The sequence below is a fragment of the Papio anubis genome, chromosome 8 (genome assembly GCF_008728515.1).
Source record: "Papio anubis isolate 15944 chromosome 8, Panubis1.0, whole genome shotgun sequence".
Taxonomy (NCBI): Eukaryota; Metazoa; Chordata; class Mammalia; order Primates; family Cercopithecidae; genus Papio; species Papio anubis.
The window spans coordinates 29,301,886-29,326,989 of record NC_044983.1 but is presented as its reverse complement, the minus strand read 5'-3'; the positions used below and the strand labels follow the sequence as shown (position 1 = coordinate 29,326,989).

At 37.0% G+C, this 25,104-nt stretch overlaps 1 protein-coding gene across 18 annotated transcripts in view; it reads right to left on the bottom strand.

Annotated features, from left to right (window-relative positions):
* Positions 1–25,104, bottom strand: part of WRN (WRN RecQ like helicase) — a 145,225-nt gene that overhangs the window by 92,289 nt on the left and 27,832 nt on the right. For 17 of the 18 annotated variants that reach the window (XR_004185790.1, XR_004185787.1, XR_004185786.1 and 14 more), the window contains 8 exons: positions 21,889–22,034; positions 21,260–21,408; positions 19,079–19,228; positions 17,823–17,892; positions 9,878–9,992; positions 4,555–4,984; positions 1,672–1,752; positions 212–292 (listed from right to left, as the gene is read on the bottom strand). Coding sequence is in view for 12 of the 18 variants with exons in the window: in XM_031669469.1 (XP_031525329.1) it covers positions 212–292; positions 1,672–1,752; positions 4,555–4,984; positions 9,878–9,992; positions 17,823–17,892; positions 19,079–19,228; positions 21,260–21,408; positions 21,889–22,034 (1,222 nt within the window). In the remaining 6 variants the exon portion in view is untranslated. Of the gene's footprint in view, positions 1–211; positions 293–1,671; positions 1,753–4,554; positions 4,985–9,877; positions 9,993–17,822; positions 17,893–19,078; positions 19,229–21,259; positions 21,409–21,888; positions 22,035–25,104 lie in introns of those variants that run through there. The other variant, XM_031669479.1, reaches the window with a different exon arrangement.

Sequence of the window (25,104 nt, the reverse complement as noted above, 5' to 3'; positions counted from 1 at the left end):
GAAAGCACATTTTAAATTAGTATATTACCTCTAACCCATTATTCACAGACTACGTAAAAGAAACATGAACTGGAAAATGTAAAATCTAATGTTACGTAATTACTAGCAATTTTATTGTGGTGGAACCTGGTTTAGAATTAGTTAATATTTTACTTAATTAAATGTGCTTTGGAAAGAACTTGAAGTAATGTTTTTGTAATTGTAAACATACCTTAAGCATCTCCATTTCTAAATCTTCATCACTCTCAATTACATAGGATGTATCGTTTTCATTATTAGTGGGAGATAAATGCTTTAAAAAAAAGTATTCAGCATTAATTTCCAGTATAATTGACTTCATATCCTCTTTTCTGCAGAATAAAGCTCCTATGTACTAGATATCTTTAGACAACTTCCTCTTCCCTAATGAATATATAACATATATTTACATGTGTATATGATAGATAAAAAAAGAAGAGAGAGAAGAATGAGCAAAGAAAGAACCAAAGAGAAAGAAAGTAATACAGTTAGGAATACAAAGTTAGATAAAGATACAAAATAAAATCCCTGCTCTAAACAAGAATACAAAATGACAAGTTCAACTCAGGTTAAACAATGTCAAACTATGTCTCCCAAACTTTTTGAGTATAAGAACTCTTCACAACGTTGAAAAATGCCATACAAAGAACAATAGTAGTTCTTTGACATCCACTGATTTAAAAAGATTGCAAAAAACTACTATGATTGTAATATCTTTAAATAAATCAGTATTTTACCAATAGCATTCTCTATATCATTGAAAAGTAGTGTCAGAAATGTTATTTATTCAGTCTATTGCCAATGTTTGGGTATGAGGAAACTTTTCAGTAATTTGGCAATCTCCAGGAACTAAGTGTCCAACAAGATGGGATCCCCCACAAAAATCCATAGAAAGAAAACTCTCAAAAAATGCCAAACATTTAAACAGAAAGTAGGAAAAGGAAGTACACCCTTCATTAACCTGCAAAATGTAAGCAATAAAAAAAATTGAAAATAAACTTTTTACTAGGAAGAAAAGTTTTTTTTTTAAGTTATTTTACTTCTTATTTAATAAAGAAAACAATAGTAATAATTAGTACCCAATAAAAATGGCAATAATTGGTGTAAAAGATGGCAGTCAAATCATGAAGTCCAAGGCCAGGTGCGGTGGCTCACACCTATAATCCCAGCACTTTGGGAGGCCAAGGCGGGTGGATCACTTGAGGTCAGGAATTCGAGACCAGCATGGATAACATGTTGAAACCCTATCTCTACTAAAAATATAAAAATTATCCAGGCATGATGGTGCATGCCCGTAATCCCAGCTACTCGGGAGGCTTATGCAGAAGGATCACTTGACCCCAGGAGGTGAAGGTTGCAGTGAGCCGAGATGGCGCAACTGCACTCCAGCCTGGGTGACAGAGTGAGACCCTATTTCAAAATAAAAAACAAGAAGGAACAAGAAAAGCACATTTAAAATTAGTATATTATCTCTAACCCATTATTCACAGACTACGTAAAAGAAAAATGAATTGGAAAATGTGAAATCTAATGTTACGTAATTACTAGCGATTTTATTGTGGTGGAACCTGGTTTAGGATTAGTTAATATTTTACTTAATTAAATGTGCTTTGGAAAGAACTTGAAGTAATGTTTTTGTAATTGTAAACATACCTTAAGCATCTCCATTTCTAAATCTTCATCACTCTCAATTACATAGGATGTATCGTTTTCATTATTAGTGGGAGATAAATGCTTTAAAAAAAGTATTAAGCATTAATTTCCAGTATAATTGACTTCATATCCTCTTTTCTGCAGAATAAAGCTCCTATGTACTAGATATCTTTAGACAACTTCCTCTTCCCTAATGGATATATAATATATATTTACATGTTTATGTGATAGATAAAAAAGGGAGAGAAGAATGAACAAAGAAACAGAGAACCAAAGAGAAAGAAAGAAATATAGTTAGGAATACAAAGTTAGATAAAGATACAAAATAAAATCCCTGCTCTAAACAAGAATACAAAATGACAAGTTCAACTCAGGTTAAACAATGTCAAACTGTGTCTCCCAAACTTTTTGAGTATAAGAACTCTTCACAACGTTGAAAAATGCCGTACAAAGAACAATAGTAGTTCTTTGACATCCACTGATTTAAAAAAGATTGCAAAAAACTACTATGATTGTAATATCTTTAAATAAATCAGTATTTTACCAATAGCATTCTCTATATCATTGAAAAGTAGTGTCAGAGATGTTATTTATTCAGTCTATTGCCAATGTTTGGGTATGAGGAAACTTTTCAATAATTTGGCAATCTCCAGGAACTAAGCGTCCAACAAGATGGGATTCCGCGACAAAAATCCATAGAAAGAAAACCCTCAAAAAATGCCAAATATTTAAACAGGAAGTAGGAAAAAGAAGTACAGCCTCTATTAACCTGCAAAATTTAAGCAATAAAAAAAACTGAAAATAAGCTTTTTACTAGGAAAAAAAGTTCTATTTTTTAAAAGTTCTTTTACTTCTTATTTAATGAATAAAGAAAACAATACTAATAATTGGTACCCAATAAAAAATGGCAATAATTGGTGTAAAAGATGTCAGCCAAATCACGAAATCTAAGGCCAGGTGCAGTGACTCACACCTGTAATCCCAGCACTTTGGGAGGCCAAGGCAGGCGGATCACTTGAGGTCAGGAGTTCGAGATCAGCATGGCCAACATGGTGAAACCCCGTCTCTACTAAAAATACAAAAATTAGCCAGGTGTGGTGGCGGGTACCTATAATCCCAGCTACTTGGGAGGCTGAGGTAGGAGAATCACTTGAATTAGGGAGGCGGAGGTTTCAGTGAGCTGAGATTGTGCCACTGCACTCCAGCTTGGGCAACAGAGCTAGATTCCATCTCAAAAAAAAAAAAAAAAAAAAAAAAAAATCATGAAATCCTGGTAATTCTATACTATATGAAACATATCACTTAAAGTATATACCTAATAAAAATTCCTAGAATATCAAAGGGAAATGTAGATGTTAGCAAAACCTGATATTTCCCAGAAGGGGAACATCCTTTATGAATGGTTGGTATGAGAATATTTTGAAAATCATTTTAAAATGAAATGCATGTATATACTGATGGAAGTGATTACTAATAGTTACCAAAATATAGATAATTGCTCAAATACTAAAATTATTGTTGCCATTAGAAAAATGATGGTGAAATAACTCTAATTAAATGGTCAAATCTAACCTTTTTTTTTTTTTTTTTTTTGAGACGGAGTCTTGCTCTTTCGCCCAGGCTGGGGTGCAGTGGTGCAATCTCAGCTCACTGCAAGCTCCGCCTCTTGGGTTCACACCATTCTCCTGCCTCAGCCTCCTGAGTAGCTGGGGCTACAGGCGCGCACCACCACGTCCAGCTAATTTTTTTGGATTTTTAGTAGAGACGGGGTTTCACCGTGTGAGCCAGGATGGTCTCGAGCTCCTGACCTTGTGATCCGCCCACCTTGGCCTCCCAAAGTGCTGGGATTACAGGCGTAAGCCACTGCGCCTGGCCTCAAATCTAATTTTTTAAAAAACTTATTTATCGTGAAATAAAATATAAAATTTCAGAGATTATAGGCAACTTAAGTAATTTTGTAAACTAATGAAAAACAAATGAGAAATTAAGAAATTAATTTAATGAAGAAGTTAAGGAAAAAAAATCTGACTCTGAGATGACAGTAAAACTATAGTGTCAAGCAAAAGCATCAGGAGTTTATTAGAAACCCTCTTACATGAGCAAGTAAAGAAATTCTGGACCAGGCACAGTGACCCACACTTATAATCCCAACACTTTGGGAGGTCAAGGAAGGTGGATCACTTGAGTCCAGGAGTTGGAGACCAGTCTGGGCAACAGAGCGAAACCCCATCTCTACAAAAAATTACAAAAATCAGCTGAGTGTAGTGGCCCAGGCCTGTGTTCCCAGCTACTAGGGAGGCTGAGGTGAAAGGATCACTTAAGCCCAGGAGCTGAAGGCTGCAGGGAGCCAAGATCGCACCACTGCACTCCAGCTGGGGTGACAGAGCAAGACCCTGTCTCAAAAAAAAAAAAGAAAAAAGAAAAAAAGTCTGTATAAAGAAATAAAATACACCCCCAAAAATCAAAGTCAGAAGAGTAAACACTAGTAGATATGAAGAGAATCCACAAAAAGCAGAGATATTATGAAAAAAGCATACGAAATTATAAAATAGTGAACTACTACAAATGTCTGTTGACACTATAAAATCTTTCCACTACACAATGCTGCACATCATACTAAGTCAGGAGCAGCAAACTAAGGCTCACAAGCCAAATATGGCCCACTATCTGTTTTTATAGATAAAGTTTCATTGAAACACAGACAGGCACAATTGTTTACATTTGTCTGTGGCTGCTTTCACACTACAATAGCAGAACTGAGTAACTGCAACAGAGACTGAATGTCCCACAAAGCCTAAAATATTTACTATCTGCCCCTTTACAGGAATAAAGTGAGCCAGACCCTACTAATAACTAAAAATGTGCTTCCTCTTTATTTAGTACCTCAGTAGATTTATAAGCAATATCACTAAGATATTTTTCCTGAGCCTGCTGTTCCAAAATTTGGAGTTCATGTTCTGTAATATCTAACGACATCAAACAAGCTCTTTCCATATTCTCTTTCAATTTATTGTCTTCTACTCCTTCTTCAAATCCATCTTCTTTTTGTTCCACTTTATTTCCAAGTACATCTTCTCCACCATGTTTAGCTAAATGATCAAGTGTTGGGTCCCATGTTTCATCTTCAACATTAATAAAAATTTTATGTTCTCCAATTTGTTTCTGTTGTACTCCCCCAGTAGTTGAATCTTCAAAGGATAATAAGTTTAAATTATTGCTAGGCCTCAGTTCGGTCTCAATGTTAGTAGACCCAATTATCATCTTCCTCAGTGAATACAGATTTTCTGAAATATCCTTTAGTAAGATAGAAACTCTAAAAAAAATAGAAAGATTAATTGAACTTTAATTGCATTAACTATAAGGACAAATTGTGAAGCATTTTAATAAGTAAAAGCTTTCTAAGTTGACCTTCACTTAAAAGAGCAATAGTATTAAGACTGTTCTTCATTCCCTAATGCCCACATATAATTACAGCTTACAGGCTACTCTCTAGCATCGAGGCACTTCTGTACCAACAGTTGACTTGTATGTTTACTAAGAGTCAGTAGTGCTTGATCCCAAATTTGTTTATGCCAACTATAGATTTTTTTGTTGATTAATTTGATTAATTTAATTAATGTAAAGTAAGTTGATGATACATGATCACCAAAAAAAAAAAAAAACCTATTTCATTAAATTCTAAGTTGCATATACAGAAAGATTCTGTAAATTTCTTTTTTGTTAAAAAAAAAAAAAAAGGTGTTTGATAAACTATGATAAAAGAACCCTAAAAGTCTCAAGGAAAATCATAATGCCTAGGACTCTACACTAAGATTACTTCAAGTGTCTTAATTTTTCACTCTGTCTTAAAGAATTGGAAATTGTAGATGGTACACTATAGGTGTGGTTTAAACAAGAAACACCATGCAGAACTCCAAAGAGCTGGCCTGTATATAACGAAAAAGCCTTGACATATACAAAAAGATTGGGAACAAACGAACATTAACATTTTAAGTTAAAAAAAAATTTGGGGCGGGCGCAGTGGCTCATGCCTGTAATCCCAGCACTTTGGGAGGCTGAGGCGGGTAAATCACTTGAGGTCAGGAGTTCGAGATCAGTCTTGCCAACATGACAAAATCCTGTCTCTACTAAAAATACAAAAATTAGCCGGACGTGGTGGCACGTGCCTGTAATCTCAACTACTCAGGAGGCTGAGGCAGGAGAACCGCTTGAATCCCGTAGGCAGAGGTCCCAGTGAACTGAGGTAGTGCCACTGCACTCCAGCCTGGGCAACAAGAGCAATATTCCATCTCAAAAAAGAAAGAAAATTTGATGATCCCGTTTTGCCTAATTGTTTCACTTCACTGATCAATTACTAGTCCCAACTGGAACAAGTAAGAGTGTTTGTGCTCTAATTTGAAAATGATGCTGTTTTGCATCTCCAAAAATCTCAAAACTCTACATTTTTGGAACAGAAAAAATCAATTTCCCATCAGTAGGCAAATATAACAAGTGAGAAAATATGGATAGGATGCATATAAATAAATATGAGCTGAATTTCTTAGCTCCTTAATTGCAGCTGCTAATGTATAACATTTTAACTAAGTAAGTTTAAATGACTATATTATAACCCAACCTAGTTAGTTGGAATGGAAAACGACTGCTAGAGTGTAAAATGAGGCACAACATCTTGTCTATTTGTTGTAGAGCTTATTAAAGTACTTCATAAAAGCAGAAATTAGTGGAAGTGAAGGGAATATGATAGGCAGGGACATGTTTTACTCCTTAATTAGTGATTTTGTTTAGGTCTTCTAATATTTATATATTTAATATCAATGCTTAATAAAATCTGACATGCCTTTTAAAATTTTATACTAATGACTCAAGTAAAAATTTGATCCTTCAGGGGAATAAACTATCAAAAGTGCTAAGTGGTTTCACGCGTTATTTCCAGTTACTTCTATCACTGAAAATACCACTCCAAAGTTGGGCTCAAGCTTAAGTAGACAAAGTCTACATTAACACAAACAAAATCAAGAGCAAAATTAAATTCAAAAACTAAAAACACACTAATGTTATCTAATTTAAACATTCTAAAATTCTATAAATCTTATAAAGAACTTTTAGCCTTACATGCAGCCACTCAAATGTTAAAATTACATGCAAATAGTTTAGTAGGAACAGGTATGTGATACAGTTTAATTGTTACATGGACAGGAAATGGTGTCACATACAAAACAGCAACAGTGGCAAAGATTGACTATCAAGAGTGTAAGGGCTCATTTATCAGGCCCTGACATCAGGGAATATAACATGTGTTATGTAAGATAACTAATATTTACTCTAACAAATACCAAGGCTGTCCTGCCTTCTTCAGTAAGGCACAGTGTACTTTTCCTTCTTCTTCAGGATTGTTATTATGCATATTAGTAGCCTGCAGACAGCCTTAGCACCCAGGAGAATGTCAAGTACATGACAGCAATAGAAGAGATATATACTGAATTTAAATCAGTGACTGAGCAGTACTATACACTGCCAATACCTTCAGAGTCCACTGAAGCATAAAGCTGCTCCCTTCTGTAACAAACTTCAAACCGTTCTATTTTAAGAGTTCTTAGTTCTAATTTTTATAGTTTTGTTCACTCTTTCACAGATTGTCAGCTGTCACTTCCACCTACTGTCATGTGCATATCATTAGTTATTTACACCATGTTCACTTTAACTCAGTACCCAAGCTTGTCAAGCAAAACGTGGCCTCATGCACTCCACTGGAAATGCAGAAAGCAAGCTAGAATACATGCTTATAGCATTATTTTGACTCCTCAGAGGTCTTTTTCGTTCTCTCCTGGTTCTGAGGTGTCATCTAGATACATTAGATATTACTGTGGACTTGTTACAAAGAACATGAAATAAGAGACTAATTATTGTTTTCACACTAAAACTTCACAAGACCCAGTATTTCCCATTCCCAAGTTTTAAGAAAACCCATTTAGCTTCAATATGTAAAAAATAATTATATAAATTGATAATTCTTGTCATACCCAACTAAATCAGAGTCAAAGGCCAAGAGAAAAAAAGCACTCAAGGCACATAACATTACTTTAAGAATGTAATTTTCTGGGAGCCTACTTTCTGAAACTGCCTATTATAACCTAAAACCAGTTTTATCTAATAGATACTGAAACAACCTGCTGCAACTCTAAGACTAGTTTTACCCACCACAGTCACTAACCAATTCAGAGCTTCCAACTCACCAAAATTTACTAGTGCCAAAGAACTTTCTGGAAAAACAATGCGTAACATTTTCCTTTTTATATAACCTCCAAACTTCTCTTCATTGTTCAGAGATACCAAAGACCACCCAGTCTGTGTATATGCCCCAAATTTAATTCTTGCTTCCCAAATAAAACATTTTCAATTTAATGATCTGTCTCTATATTTTACTTGACTTCAACAGATATTATGAAGCAAAGCATTAAGCATATGTGATTTACATCCAGTAGATATTTTAATTGCTAGTACAAAAATCTGAAATGCTCACGTAAAAGGTGACTGCTCTAATTTCATGGAGGGAAAAATGTATAAATGAGTAAGAAATGGCTTTACTAGTATCCTCCCCCATTTGAAAGTTATATCTTTCAGGCCGGGCGTGGTGGCTCACGCCTATAATCCCAGCACTTTGGGAGGCTGAGGCGGGCAGATCATGAGGTGAGGAGATCGAGACCATCCTGGCTAACATGGTGAAACCCCGTCTCTACTAAAAATTAAAAAAAATAGACGGGCGTGGTGGCGGGTGCCTGTAGTCCCAGCTACTCGGGAGGCTAAGGCAGGAGAATGGCATGAACCCGGGAGGCAGAGCTTGCAGTGAGCCGAGACTGTGCCACTGCACTCCAGCCTTGGCGACAGAGCGAGACTCTGTCCCCAGAAAAAAAAAAAGTTAACATATTTCAGAAATTCTCCAAGTTGCATTAAAAATTACCAAAACAGGGCCAGGCGCAGTGCCTCACGCCTGTAATCCCAGCACTTTGGGAGGCCGAAGCGGGTGGATCGTGAGGTCAGGAAATTGAGACCATCCTGGCTAACACGGTGAAACTCCGTCTCTACTAAAAATAGAAAAAAATCAGCCAGTCATGATGGCGGGTGCCTGTAGTCCCAGCTACTCAGGAGGCTGAGGCAGGAGAATGGCCTGAACCTGGGAGGCGGAGGTTGCAGTGAGCTGAGATTGCACCACTACACTCCAGCCTGGGCGACAGAGCGAGACGCCATCTCAAAAAAAAAAAAAGAAAGAAAGAAAAAGAAAAAAAAAATTACCAAAACAAATTCTAGGGGGACAAATTACTTTGACAAAAAAGCTAAATTTATATATCATGGTTTTAAATCTCAATCAAATCTATCACAAATCTTATCCAGAAAAGCATACATTAACTGCACTTTTTCAGTCAGAATTCTTTCTATTTCAAGTAAGAGTTTCACATTTCTACAAAGTATTTTTTGGCCCAAAATTACATTACCACATTCTAATTGTTCATTGTTCCAGAGCATTCCTGCTTTTAGAGATTTAACAAGGAAGTCATCCTGCAATTAAGGCCAGGACAAGGTCTGATTCCAAAAAGACACAGCACCTGTATTCCAAGATCTATTAATCTGTATAACATTTGATCCAACTTTTTTAAGTTACCTAGTGCTTTAGCTATAAAAGAATCTCTAAAATTGCAATGTCTTTTGTTCTAATAATCTATTTAATTAAGTAGAATTCTTAAGTAATAATCAGATAATAACAGAAAATGAGGCTACTAAGTATGAAGTTGCTTTTGGTCACTATAGATTTCAAGTGACCAAACTATAAATGTTATCAAATGAAAGATACTCATTAACAGAAAGAAAATGACAACTTTGAATCTTAAATATTTTCCTTAATGTATACTTATTTTGCTTTCACAAAAAATATAATATAGATATAATTTCAAAATGTATAATACGAATACAATTTCTATTCCTTTGTTTCATAAAACATCGTACAAAGCAGACAGAAAAGGCTTAAACCTTTGGATTCACTATTTAACAACTGGAAAGATAGCTCTCAAATTTATGCATCAGTCTGTGTGTGGGTATTCAAGCAAATTTCTATGAGTCAACCTTAATGAATAGTATTCTTCACATACAGGAAAATGTAATTTAAAAAAAAACAGAATTGATTTAAATTCAAAAAAAAACAATAATATTTAACCTCTGTGGGTTTTCCAATTTACTGAAAGCATCAGGAAGATGCTTAGCCAGATCCATCACTTCCTCAGAGATTGAAGTCAACTGTTTGTTCATGTCGCTAAGTAGGATTTCTTCCTCTAGGAGAAAAAAAAAAAAAAAACATCAATATTAATTTTCAAACCACAAAGCAGAGATATTCATTCAGCCACTTCATTAAATATTAGGGCTCAAATTTTCATTTTCTTTCCTTAAATGAATTCCAACAAAAAGACCTTCTTATTCAATCCCCAAATTGCCTCAGTTGCTTTCCCTCTCTTTCAAATTTGTACTGTTTCAATTTAAAGTAAATTCCAAATGATCTGCAGTCATATGTATTATAACCCAGCAGTTATTGGCCTAGGCAGAAGGAGAAGGTGGAAATGACAATCTGAACCCGTCTGTACTATCGCAAAATCAGAAGTCAGTATAACACCATGTATGCTGCTACTTAATAATACTGTTTAGTAAGCACAGCCTTCTCCAACAGTCATCCCTCATGCCTTCATTCCCAGTCATCACCAAAATAAAATGCAAGCCCTTCCTTTTTTTTTTGAGACAGAGTCTCACTCTGTCGCCCAGGCTGGAGTGCAGTGGCGCGATCTCGGCTCACTGCAACCTCCACCTCCCGGCTTCAAGCGATTCTCATTCCCTAGCCCCCAGAGTAGCTGGGACTACAGGCATGTGCCACCATGCCCAGCTAATTTTTTTTTTTTTTTTTTTTTTTGTATTTCTAGTAGAGACAGTGTTTCGCCATGGTGGCCAGGCTGGTCTCCAACTTCTGACCTCAAGTGATCCGCCCACCTTGGCCTTCCAAACTGCTGGGATTACAGGCATGAGCTACCAACCCGGTCAAAATAAAATGTAAGCCTTCCTAATCAGTGATCATCTTCCAAATTCTCAACTTCATCCTGCCTGGTACATCATTTGCCATCAACAGCACAAAGCCTGCCCTTCTTTACCAAACACTTCCCCTGCTTAGAATTTATTCATCATCATTTCTCTTGTCCTTCAAAAGCTCATCTCCTCTGAAGCCTATGAGATAGAGCTACATAACCTGCTATTTGTGATTACTACAGTTATCTTGTCATCTCCAAACTGCATCCTTTCATCCCTTGGAGATCTTAATGCCTGATTCATTAACTGACTTTCCCTCCACTACTATTCCTGTGATAACTGCCAGTGACTTCAACATCCACAGGCCAGTTCCTTGACCCCTGCATTTCCAACAATCTTTTCTTCAACAGACCTTAGCCACTCCATTCCACAGTCATACCGTTGACCTTATAATTGCCAATAAAATCACCACTTCTAGACTTCAACTGTAAGCCTTCCACCCTGAGAACACCAGCATACCTATCTTTCCTTCCAGCATGCTTTCCCCAACAATACTTTGACACTTGCAGAACCAAATGCATTGATCCTATCACCTTTTCCTTACCTATCGCCCTCCCTACTCCCACTCCCCACTGAGCCTTCCATTTCTCTCTTACCCACAATACAGTAATCATTCCTTTGTATCTATAGACTCTCAACTCCTTTGCTCTTCCCTCCCTCCATGGTAATTACCTGGCAAAACCTCTACTCTTAATAAAACCCACTTTATTTTTTTACCTACCTGATGCCTACACCCAAGCAGTTGAATATAGTTGAAAATAAAGCACATCGATGATGACACAAGTTATTTTAAACTCAGGACACAGATTTCAAACGCACCCTCAGCCCTGACTGTTAATTCTTCTGTTTCCCACTCTCAAAATGACTATTTCAAACATCTTCCTTTCTTTGTGAACCTCCAACACCTGTGAGAACAACTTCACCTCTTATTTCACTAAGAAAAATGAAACAATAAGAGAATTACCTCATCTTCCCACTTTTCAATTTGCTATTCAGTCTTCAGATCTCTACTCCCATTTATAGCAAAATTCCTTGAAAGAGTTGTCTATACTCACTCTCTCAAATTTTCTGCTCCCATTTCCTCCCAAACCAACTCCAACTAAGTTTTCACCCAAATCAGTAGAGCAAAGCTGCTTTTGAAAAGGTTACTGATGGGCCGGGCATGGTGGCTCACGCCTGTAATCCTAGCACTTGCCAGGCCAAGGCGGGTGGATCATGAGGTCAAGAGATCTAGAGCACCCTGGCTAACATGGTAAAACCCCATCTCTCCTAAAAATACAAAAAAATTAGCCAGGTGTGGTGGCCGGCGCCTGTAGTCCCAGCTACTCGGGAGGCTGAGGCAGCAGAACAGCCTGAACCCAAGAGGCGGAGCTTGCAGCGAGCCGAGATTGCGCCACTGCACTCCAGCATGGGCGACTGAGCAAGACTCTGTCTCAAAAAAAAAAAAAAAAAGAAAAGAAAAAGTTATTGATGGCCTCCACACCATCCAACCTAACTTAATTCTAGACTCTCATCTTACTCAACTTCTCCAAATGATTTAAAGCAACTGACAACTTCTTCCTATTTAAAACATTTTCTTCAGGTGGCTTCAGAACTAAACACCTCCTGTACTTCCCTCCTTCATTAGTGGTCCTCCCAGTCCTCTTTGCTGCTCTCTCCTCATCTTCCCAACCTCTAAATGCTGGTGTGCCTTTGAGGTCAATATCACGTCTATTCTTTATTTCATTCACTCCCTATTTTATCTCATTCAGTCTCACTGCTTTAACTACCATCGGATCTGAATTACATCTCCAACCTCAACCTTGAACTTTGGGATCATATTTCCAACTAAGACATTCTCTTGGATACCAATAATCATCTAAAACTTAGGATATGCAACACTGAAATCTAAAGTTTTCTCACCCAAACCTGTTCTTCTCATAATCTGTCCACTATAACTGACCTTTCCATTCATCAGATGATCTGACCAAAATATCTTAACGTTCTATCAATCTTCACACCTCACCCCTTACAGGGAATTCATCAGCAAATCCCTCACAATATATATCTTCCAAATATCTACAGAGGCTACCACTTTTCATCACCTCTATTGCTACCAGTCTAATCCAAACAATTATTGTCTATTGCCTGGGCTGTTACAATAGCCTCCAAACTCTCTGCCAAAATGCCCTGGGGCTAAACATTTTTCCTTTTACAACAACCAGAAAAATCTTTCTAAAATAAAATTTTAATTATATAATTATTCTGCTCCAAACCCCCTATGGGTTTCCCATCACCCATCATCGTATTTATTTTCATTAATAAGAAATGAAGTCAGATCCACAGCCTACAAGGCCCTACGTGATGTGGCCCAAGTTCCTTTTCTGGCCTCATTTCCTGCCGCTCTTACCCTCACTCATTTCATTCAGTTATATGCACTGTTCCTCCAAACAAGCCAGCCAATCACCCTAGGAGGTTTTGCACTTTCTTCCCTCTAATCCTGCTATGGTCTTCCTTCAGATAACCACACAGCTCCCTCACTTCACCCAAAGGAAATGAAGGGGTGTGGTTCGTTTGGCTTGTAAATTTTCCCAAGCAACTCTAACAGTGCCTGACACATAAGCACCCAACAAGTAAGTGTTATATGAATCAATAAACGTTCCCTTTCCAAACTAACCTTCTAGAAGAACAGTTGTTTACACATGCCTTAGTTATTTCTAAAACAACTAAAACAAGCTTCCAAGAAAATGTTTTTTCAAGCCAGAGGCAGTGGCCTGAAACCCGAGGTATTCAGGAGGCTGAGGCAGGAGGATCGCTTGAGGCCATGAGTCTGAGCCAGGCTGGGCAACATAATGAGAACCTGTCTCTGTTTCCACATTCCTTAGATCTAACTTACTCCTCTATTCACGTTAATATGATTTCCTCCTACCTCATTCTCTTGCTATGGTTATAGGACCTTCATGTTACCAAAGACTGTGGACTCTTCTCTGTTTGAATAGCATATGCTCCAAATGACCACTCCTCAAAACACTCCTTTGCTACCCAGTACAGCAAAGCTATTGTTTAAAAGATTACAAATGATCGGCGCATTGCCAAATCTAATGATGAATTCTAAGTCCTCAGTTTCTCAAACTCTCAGCAGAATTTAAAACAGTTGATAGCATCCTCCTACTTAAAACATGTTCTTCACTTGGCTTTCTGCACACCACACCTCCTAATTTCCTCGATGTCTATGGCAACTCCTTTGGTGTCCCCTCCTCCACACAAATGTTCAACACTAAGAGTTCCTCAGGATTCTCAGTCCAAACTCTCTTAACTCAAACTGTCCTCTGCGCTACAGCCAACACAACTAATTCTTGCACCATCTCCACTTTGCTATCTCACAGGTCTCTCTCCCTTAACATACCTAAAATCAACTGTGTGACAATGCATCCCAAAATCTTGCTCTTCCTCAATGCTTTTCATTCCCGTTGCTTATGCCAACAACACAGGAATGATCCTTGACATGTGTCTTTCATCATTACCTCAAATTCCGTTGGTTTATTAAACGTATTTTGAGGCGGGGCATAGTGGCTCAATGCTTGCTCTATTAAATGTATTTTGAGGTCAGGTGTGGTAGCTCACGCCTATAATTCCAGCACTTTGGGAGGCTGAGGTGGGCGGAGGACTTGAGACCAGGAGTTCAAGACCAGCCTGGCCAACATGGCGAAACCCCATCTCCACTAAACATATAAAAATTAGCTGGATGTGGTAGCAGGTGCCTGTAATCCCAGTTACTCAGGAGGCTGAGGCAGGAGAATCGCTTGAACCCAGGAGGTAGAAGATGCGGTAAGCCGAGATCACATCCAGCCTGGGTGACAGAGCAAGACTCAAGAAGAGAAAAAAAAAAAAGTGAATTTTGAATCTGTCAACTTCTCTCCATTCTCAACACAATTAACCGATTCAAGTTGCCATTACCTCTCACTTGGATTATTGTCACAGCCTCCCAAAAGATATTCCTACTGTGACTCCTGCCTTCCTCCTACCATTCGTTTTTTATTCTAGAGCCCAAGTTCTTCTTTTTTTTAATGTAATTCATTGCTGTGTTTAAAACCCTCAGTCACTTCGATTGCTCTTGGGAGGAGATATAAACTTCTTACCATGGCCCATCTGCTTTCCTTTTTCTGCTTCGCCTTCATCCGCCCAGTCCTATTCAATGTTCTACTGAACTACTTTCAATTACCTATAGACACCATAATTTCTCTTACCTCTGAAACTTGGCGCCTGTAATTTCCTGTACCCATTCTTTCCTATACTCTTCAGCTAGCTAACTTTTTTTTTTTTTTTGAGACAGAGTCTCACTCTTGTCATGCAGGCTGGAGTGCAATGGTGCAATCTCGGCTCACTACAACCTCCGCCTCCCAGATTAAAGCGATGCTCCTGCCTCAATCTCCCAAGTAGCTGGGATTACAGGCGCCCATTACCACATCCAGCTAGTTTTTTGTATTTTTAGTAGAGATGGTGTTTGACCATTTTGGCCAGGCTGGTCTCGAACTCCTGACCTCAGGTGATCTACCCACTTTGGCCTCCCGAAGTGCTAGGATTACAGGCATGAGCCACTGCGCCCGGCCTTAGCTAACTCTTGCTCAGGTTTCAGGTCTGGCTTTTACCTGCACTTTCTCCAGGAAATATTCTATAATATTTCCCCCAATATGTGTCAGATGCCTCTTGGTGTGCTAACTACTGTACCTTGTTTTCCCATGACGTAAGACTCATCTCCCTGCAATTGCTTTTTTCACTCATCTATATCCCCAATAAAACTGTAGGCCCCTCAGGAAACAGACTATGCCTGGCTTGTTCACTAATGTATTCCCATATTGTAAAATGCTCAGCAATATTTAATAAATGAGTAAATGTATCTTTAACTACTATATCATTTGGTGTTTATTAGCTACCATCTTGGGAATAAGTCAATGGGGAAACAATGTGTAAACATTCTTTTATGTTCTAATCTTTTTATCCTTTAACAAGAAGAAAAAAACAGTCTAATAATAAAAAGCGAAAGAGAAAAGTGATCATTTGAAAATATCATCCATATGTACATGAAGAAAATTAGAGAACAGTGATGCTGATACTTCTGGCTGAATAACAGAAAGGAAGGGAGGGAGGAAGGAAGGCAAAAAGATGGTATTCTTGGTTATTAGGTTGGTGCAAAAGTAACTGTGGTTTTTGCCATTAAAAATTACCAAAACCATAATTGTTTTTGCACCAAACTAATACAATTCACTGGAATCTGAGTCAAGATGTCACAATATACTCACATATATAATGTAATAAAGGGGGAAAAAAGTGAAGGTCAAATAATGTAGTATTACAATGTAGCATTACAATGACAGGTACACAGATACCAGGACTTACAGTATTGTGTTATTAATATGTATTACTTTAGTGAAAAATATAGTAAACATTCCTTGGAAGCATTTTCATCAAAATTGCACATGTAACAAAATTGTACATGTAACCTACATGCAATTCCACATAAAAATTCATAAATCTCCTCTGTTGAATTTTAGTTTTATTATGAGTTAAATAAGTTCTTACATACTGTTTCCCTAATCAGCTTAAAAAACCTATCACCTGCCTCAGTTAATTAACATACAGTCATTCCTCTGTATCCTTGAGGGATTGGTTCCAGGAACCTCCCCATCACTGATATCAAATCCATAGATGATCAAGTCTCTTACATAAAATGCTGCAGTATTTGCATATAACCTATACACATTATCCTGTATACTTTAAATCATCTCCAGATTTCTTATAATACCTTATACAATGCCTACACATCACTTCATTCATATGGATTCAGTGTGGTACTCCACGCAGTAAATTCAACTTTTCCTTTTTTAAACTGTGAATTTTTTTTTTTTTTTTGGCTGGAATGTTCTCAATCTGCGATTGGCTGAACCCACAGATGCAGAACCCAGGGATATGGAGGCTGACTCTAAGTTACAGCCACAAGACCTCTGACTACAGAGAACCAGCAGGCATTCATCAGAAGTGGCTCTCCAGGGAGGGGAAGTAAGAATAAAGACTCTTCTACCTTAACATACAAAGGAGGACCTGCCACCCACAGAGGCTCTGAATCCCTTCTCAATGACAATTATAAAGAATATCATATCATTTTATATAAGGCAGTCATGCCATATTTTTAAGAGTATTTAGCAAAATGGTCTAATTTAATTAACATCTTAACAAACACAATCATTTAAAATCGCCAAAAGGAAACTACAAGAATAGTGATAACTTTATTATCAATACAGATGTTTTGAATAGTTTGTCCCTTTAGGTGTTCACAATTATTCTATAAAACAGACATTATGCTAGTATCCACATTCCACCCCTGGAGAAACAGGTACATCCCAGGTCACATGGCTGGGATTCACATTGGTCTGTGCAACAAAAAGCCTGGGCTCACCCACTCCACAACGTGGCTCCTTCTGCACTCACTGGCCTATCAAGACCTCTAAAAACAGCACTGAGTTTGGATGACATGTCCATTATTTTTAGAGATAAATCACAGAAAAAAATTAGAAATGTAAACCAGTATGTTAGAAAGCACTGTAAAATGCTCAACAATATTTAATAAATGAATAAATATATCTTTACCTACTTTCTCATTTAGTGTTTATTAGCTACCATCTTGGGGATAAGCCATCTCATATGTTTTAAAGTATTATATAGAAAGCATTTCAAATACTTATAGCAAGGACGTATCATCTCCAGACTGGGAGAAAGCTGGCTGTGTCACTGCTATTATGAAAGCCACAAAGCCCCAACTCTAGAAGCCAAATACATAGCAATGCTACAAAGTAAAAGAAGTAAGGGCTGCTTTGCCACAAGTAACAAAGATGAAACACTAATCTTGGGCCCTGATGGATCCCACCCTAATGTCAGGAATACTCAGACATTCAAGAAGTTATAGCACTAAATGCTTTGCAAATATGTGAATATTGTCTTTTTGGAGATAACCCTCACAAAAGAGTGAATTCACATTTTATTTATGGATCTTAACATACCTTTATTTATAGCAAACCTTTGCACAGCATCATCCAAAATTTCTAAATTTCGGTAAATAATAAAACCAGCCTATAAAAAAACAGAAAAATTTAAAAAGTGTCCTAAAGATCACTGAAATAAAACAGTAAGTCCCATCTTCAGAAAAATCGAAGAGAATGATTCGCAAAGCACCCAAACATGGAATTCAACCTATTATGTGACACAAATATCAATATGTCCTCATTTAATAATCATACCAATTGTGAAAATTGAGAAAGTAAGCTGCCTAAGCCTTAAAAGTTTGTTTTCACTTTTTCACACTCAATATTACACACAATATCCAAATAAAATAACCTATAACGGAATCTAACAAAATGCAATCTAGTGAGAGAAATCCTATTTAAATCAGCTGAGAATGTTAGTCAGTATATGAAGAGTCCTCCTTCTAAGTCCTGTTAACAAGAACAATCAAGTCACATTGATTTTTCATGAATAAAAATGCTACAGAACTTGTGCTAGCTCTCAGCAAGTTTGGGGATATCTTTTAAAGGAAAATTATCATCCAATTTTCCTAACAAAAGTGAATTGTTGCTGGTTACAATTCAAAGGAGTTTCCATTCCTTTGATAGATGCAAAGGAGAAACAATAAAATATTCATCTACAAATGATAGCATGAATTAGGAGAAAACAAATTCACTGTGGAATAAAATACGTTTCTTAAAAAACACACAATAGTGCTAGATATAAAGAAAAGCCCAGATTTCACTACATACAAACATGTAAATATAAAAATATATCTAATGGCAGCAACAAGCTAAATTTGGAGGCAATTTTTCTAAAATTTCACCACATTTTATGTATAAATATAGGAAATAAGGCCAGTTTGAAAATAGAAACTGTACTATAATTATTTTCATTCTGAATTGTTTATATATCAAATCCATCATCAGTACTATTTGTGCTTGCTCAGCCTGGGTTTCTTAGCCTTTCATGTTTTCAGCAAGTTCACATTTCTTTTTACATACAAATTAGACATTAATTTGGCTTCATGACAATGAAAATAACTAGCATTGAACAATCTGTTGATTGGTACTTGCTAACTAATATCGAGAATGAACAGTTTCACTAAATGTCTTCCTAAGCATTTTTCAATGCCAAATTGATATAAAATATTTTGGTAGAGTTTCTGCCACTACTACAATAAAATTTTTCTAAAGTCATTTATAATAATGTTTTTAAAACACATCACAATTTCTAAAGATCTTTAAGCACGTACATAAGCATCAGTGGCTGCATACAGTTTCTGGTCCTCAGTGAGAGGAAATTTACTCCAATTGCTACAGCGGATAGACTTGTCTTTCAGAAGCTGTTTACCTAAGAGGTGTTTAACCAGACCGCTGAGGCTCCAGGTCTCTGTACATTTCAACTAGAAATGATGAAAAAGCAACACAGTAAAAATCAGTTCCTGTTTTCAGGTATTAACAAATGACATCAAATGAACATACCACAGATAAAATTAGGAAATGTTATACCAAAATACAACCCACAGACAGCCTTCAACCAATTCCCTGTCACTAAAAGCCTCATATGCAGTCCACAATGTAAGAATTTAATTCTAGAATTTCCCTAATGTAGGTATTAAAATTCTTGGACTTTAAAAGTACTGTTCATGAAAAAAAGCTGGTTAGTAGTCTTTCTACCTCCCAGACAAATGAATAGTTGGCTAAATATGAGAATTTAATTTAATGACTTCATTAATAAAGTATGTGAAATATAGGTGATGGAACTGAGAGCCAAACTTCCACTAAGAGCACTGTATCACAAGAGCTCCATTATGCTCTCCCTTAAATAAAAAAAAAATTTTTTTTGAGTTACTGGTATAAATGTATTAAAAATATACACCTAAAACACAATTTTACATTTGCAAATATATGAATGTGAAAGAGTACCAAGAACTGGGAGGAAGGGAAGGAGAAGGCTTGCTTAAATAAACTGTATGTAATCCCAGCACTTTGGGAGGCCGAAGCAGGTGGATCACACGGTCAGGAGATCAAGACCATCCTGGCTAACATGGTGAAACCCCGCCTCTACTAAAAAAAATACAAAAAATTAGCTGGGTGTGGTGGCACGCCTGTAGTCCCAGCTACTTGTGGGGCTGAGGCAGGAGAATCACTTGAACCCAGGAGGCAAAGTTTTCAGTGAGCCAAGATTGCACCACTGCACTCCAGCCCAGGCAACAGAGCAAGACTGTGTCTCAAAAAGAAAAAAAAAGAAAGAAAGAAAGAAAGAAAGAAAGAAAGAAAGAAACTGTATGCCGGCCAGGTGCGGTGGCTTATGCCTGTAATCTCAGCACTTTGGGAGGCCAAGGCAGGCAGATGACCTGAGGTCAGGAGTTCGAGATCAGCCTGACCAACATGGAGAAACCCCATCTCTATTAAAAACACAAAATTAGCCAGGCTTGGTGGCGCATGCCTGTAACCCCAGCTACTCAGGAGGCTGAGGCAGGAGAATCACTTAAACCCGGGAGGTGGAGGTTGCAGTGAGCCGAGATCGTACCACTGCACTCCAGCCTGGGCAACAAGAGCGAAACTCCATCTCAGGGAAAAAAAAAAAAAAAAAGAAACTGTATGCCAAGACAGTAGATTAGAACTAAAGGTTTTCCATTGTGGAAGGCTATGTAGCAATTCCTCAAAGACCTAAAGAAAGAAATACTATTTACCCCAGCAATCCCACTACTGGGTATATACCAAAAGGAATATAAATCATTCTGTTATAAAGACACATGCACGCATATGTTCACTGCAGCACTATTTACAATAGCAAAGACATGGAATCAGCCTAGATGCCCATCAATGATAGATTGCATTAAAAAAAAAAAAAAAAATGTGGTACATATATATCATGGAATAGTATGGAATAGTATGCAGCCATTAAAAAAAAAAAAAAAAAAAACAAGATCATGTTCTTTGCAGGGACAGGGATGGCATTGGAGGCCATTATCCTTAGCAAACTCATGCAGGAACGGAAAAGCAAATACCGTATGTTCTCACTTGTAAGTGAGATCTAAATGATAAGAACACATGGACACATAGAGGGGAACAACACACACTGTGGGAGGTGGAGAGTGGGAGAAGGGAGGAAGAGAATCAGGAAAAATAACTAATGGGTACTAGGCTTAATACCTGGGTGATAACCTGTACAATAAACCCCCATGACACAAGTTTACCTATGTAACAAACATGCACATGTACCCCTGATCGTGAAACAAAAATTAAAAAAAAAACAAACTAAACTAAAGGTTTTCATTATAGAACATTCACTTGGAACTTTTTTATTGCTACAAAAACATTATATAACTTAAACTATTTTTTCAAAAACTCTAACATTCAGATAGAAAGTACATTCTGTGCAACACAAAATTATCTTCATTATGAAATTGTATATATATTGATTTTACCTTTTTATTGGCAACATCTGTCAACTCCACAAAATTCTTCAATTTGATATCAAAGTCACGTAGAAGTTTCCACTGATCTCCTTCAATTCCTACACCTGCCTTTTTAATTGCTTTATTTTCAAGCAACATTTTTAATCCCTGGGGGAAAACTGTAACATTTTCTTGTTATTTCTGTAAGTTCTGTCAAGTATGATGGATTTATGTCCTACTTCTTATACATACCAGGTTTATGTTTAAATTTGTATTTAACAGTAATCTTAAATTCAGAAACACATTCACCTTGAGTATGTCTTAACTAAAGCAAATGGTCCTGATTGATAAATGACAAGAAAAAATAATCAGTTTCAATGCCACTCCTGCTAGCAATAGCAGTATATATCCTGGTCAGTTAGCCCCTTAAAATTTCAGTTTTCTCTTCTCTAAAACAGAAAAAATGTCAATGCCTCACAGGTATGTTGTGAAAATTAAATAAAACAAGGAATGCGTGTGAATCAGGTAGAACATAAATACTTAAATAAATTTAAGATAATGAGAGAATGGCCAGCTAATAAACGAACTTAATTTTATAGGGATAAAGTTGACATATTACAATTATCAGCCATAAAAAAATGAAATGAAGAGACACCAACCTGACATGGAAGAAATGTGGAACAAGTAACATTTGCTCTCAGAAACACACAACTGAATTAGCGCAACTTTGCCAAGTTTCCCTTTATTGTATAATGGTGGCCACTCCATGTCAAATCCCACGACATCCCCATCTGATAGACTCATGCTAAGGGGGGAAAAATCGTGTAAATTAATTATGTTAAAAATTTAAACTTCTGTATAATTAAAGACATAATTCAAATTTTAAAAGGCAATCACAGACAAGTTATCTGCAGCACATACAACTGATAATGAACAGCCAGAAAATATGTAAAATTGCTTGAAAAGTAAGAAAAGACAAATTATTCAGCAGAAAAATGGAGAAAAATATGAACAGGTAATTCCCAAAAGAAAATCCAAATGACCTATAAATCCAACAGATATGGCCAGGTACGGTGGTTTGCCCCTGTAATCCCAGCACTTTGGGAGGTCAAGGCAGGAGGACTGCTTGAGACTAGGAGTTTAAGACCAACCTGTGCAACACAGCATGTCTCTACCAAAAAAAAAAAAATTAAAAATTAACTGGGCGTGGTGGCACACACCTGTAGTCCCAGCTACTCAGGAAGCTGAGGCAGGAGGATCACTTGAGTCCAGGAGTTCAAGGTTAACGTGAGCTATGATCACATCACTGCACTTCAGCCTGGGTAAAAGTGCAAGACCCTGTCTCCAAGAAAAACAAAAATAAAAAATAAATTTTAAAAATCCAAAAAAAAATGTGAAGACACTGCTTCTCACTAGAAGTCAAAGAAATGCAAATTAAGTCTACATGATTTCACATCTATCTGACTGGTAAAAATTAAAGTTTCAGAATACCAAGTGTTAAAAGGATATCTATCAGTGGGGAATGTATAAATTGGTAAAATCCTTTTGGAAGAAAACTTTGACAATGACAATATCTAGTTGAAGGTACATAAACACTATGGCCCGGCAAGTTTTGTCACAAATAAATGAAACCCTCAGATGTGTACAAACAGACATATTTAAGAATGTGCATTGCAACACTGTTCCTACTGGCAAAACTTAGAAACAAACTAAATTTCCATTAACAAGAGAATGGACTGAACCAGCTGTTGCATAAGGAAACATTGTAAGATGTAACAGTTAAAATGTAACTACGCAGATCAACAAGAAAAATTCTCAAAAACATAGTGTTGAGTAAAAAAGACAAGTTACAGAGTACACATAGTTTGTTAGCATTTTTTAAAGTTTTTAAATGGGCAAAATAACATTATATAATATTTTCAGATATAAAATTATTAAGTACTATTATAAAAACCATGTGAGCAGCCAGTGGCTCACGCCTGTAATCCCAGTGCTTTGAGAGACCAAGGCAGGAGGATCACTTGAAGCCAGGAGTTCAAAACTAGCCTAGGCAACACAGTGAGACCCTGTCTTTAAAAAATATAAATAAATAAATTAGCCAGGCATGGCAGCATATACCGGTAGTTCTAGCTACTTGGGAGGCTGAGGTGAAAGGATCACATGAGCCCATAAGGTTGAGGCTGCATTGAGTATGATCTCACCACCGCACTCCAGCCTGGATAACAGAGCAAGACCCTGTTTTTATTAAAAAGGAAAAAAAAAAAATGCACAAAACTCATAGAAGTTATCTCAGAGGGGCACAGGGGGAGAATCAGAAAGAACAAACATGGGGCTTCAGCTGTATTTTAATGTTTCATTTCTTGATAAAGAACTGAAGAAAACAGGCCAGACGCAGTGGCTGACGCCTGTAATCCCAACACTTTGGGGGGCCAAGGCAGGCAGATTGCTTGAGTCCAGGAATTCAAGAGCAACCTGGGCAACATGGCAAAAACCCCATCTCTATAAAAAATACATATAAAAATTATTCGGGCGTGGTGGTGCATGCCTGTAGTCCCAGCTACTCAGGAGGCTGAGATGGGAGGATTACTTGAGCCCAAGAGGCGGAGGTTGCAGTGAACCAAGATCACACCACTGTCACTCCAGCACGAGCAACAGAGTAAGACCCTATTAAAAAAAAAAAAAAAATTGAAGAAAATTAAGATTTGATAAACAAAGTGGGAGGAATATGCATATTTATTATATTGCTATCTATTGTTGTTGATACTTGCTTATTTAACAGTTATTAAAAATTGAAAATATATTTAAAAAATAAAAGAAACTCAACTTCTGCTTCAGGCCAACATTATAACAAGGGAGGCCAGACTCACTCTCCCACCACAAACAAATCTAAACTTGGACAAAACATATAAAACAACTGTTTCGGATACTAGACAACAGGCAGTACAGGACTATGATCTCCAAGGGAAAGGAAATGAAGGGTGAACCTTACAGTTGCCCCACGTTCTTCCTGGGACCCATTGCAGACAACAGAACAGGGAGAAGAATCACAAGGAGAGCACTGAGTTGGGGAGACAGAGTTCAGAGCCCTGGAAGCTGAAGGACCTGGAACTGCTGGGGTAGAGTTCTGGAGAGGAGGAAGCTAGGCAGGAAAAGAGCTCCGGAAATCTTCCTAAGGGACTCCTTTGGTCTTTGCAGAATACGAAGACAAGCATGCATAGACCACTACTCTATGGGGCCGGGCAAATAACCATAAGCTGAATGATTCTCAGGACGGACTTACACAAAGATAAGAGGCATTAAAGCTCTGAAAAGTCAGAGAACAGATGGCTGATCACCAGAGGCAATCAACAAAGACTCCAGAAGGGTCACATCTTATTAGAAGGCTAAATTACCCTTAGACTAAAGGCAAATATGGACCTTCCCTGAACAAGCTTGAAAACAAGCTTCAAAACATAAAGTTGATCTTCAAGTAACTTAGATGTCTGACAAAGTTCCCTTCTTTAAAGGAAAACAATAAAATCTAACATTCTGCAAAGTAAAATCACAATGCCTAATCTTAAAAAAAAAAAAATTAACAGCTGTAAGAATAAACAGGAAAATATGACCCAAAACCAGGAGAAAAATCATCCAACAGAAAGAAAAAAATCCTAGAATAATGGAATTAACAGACAAGTACATTAAAACAGCTATTAAAAATATGCTAAATATATTCAAGAATTTCAAAAGAAACATGAATAATGAGAGCTAAAATGGAAAAAAAAAAAAAAAAAAAGAACCAAATGGAACTCCTAGAGATAAACAAAATAATGTAGTATCTAAAAAAGAAATTCACAGGATGGTATAAACAGACCAGACACTATAGAAGAAAAAAATAT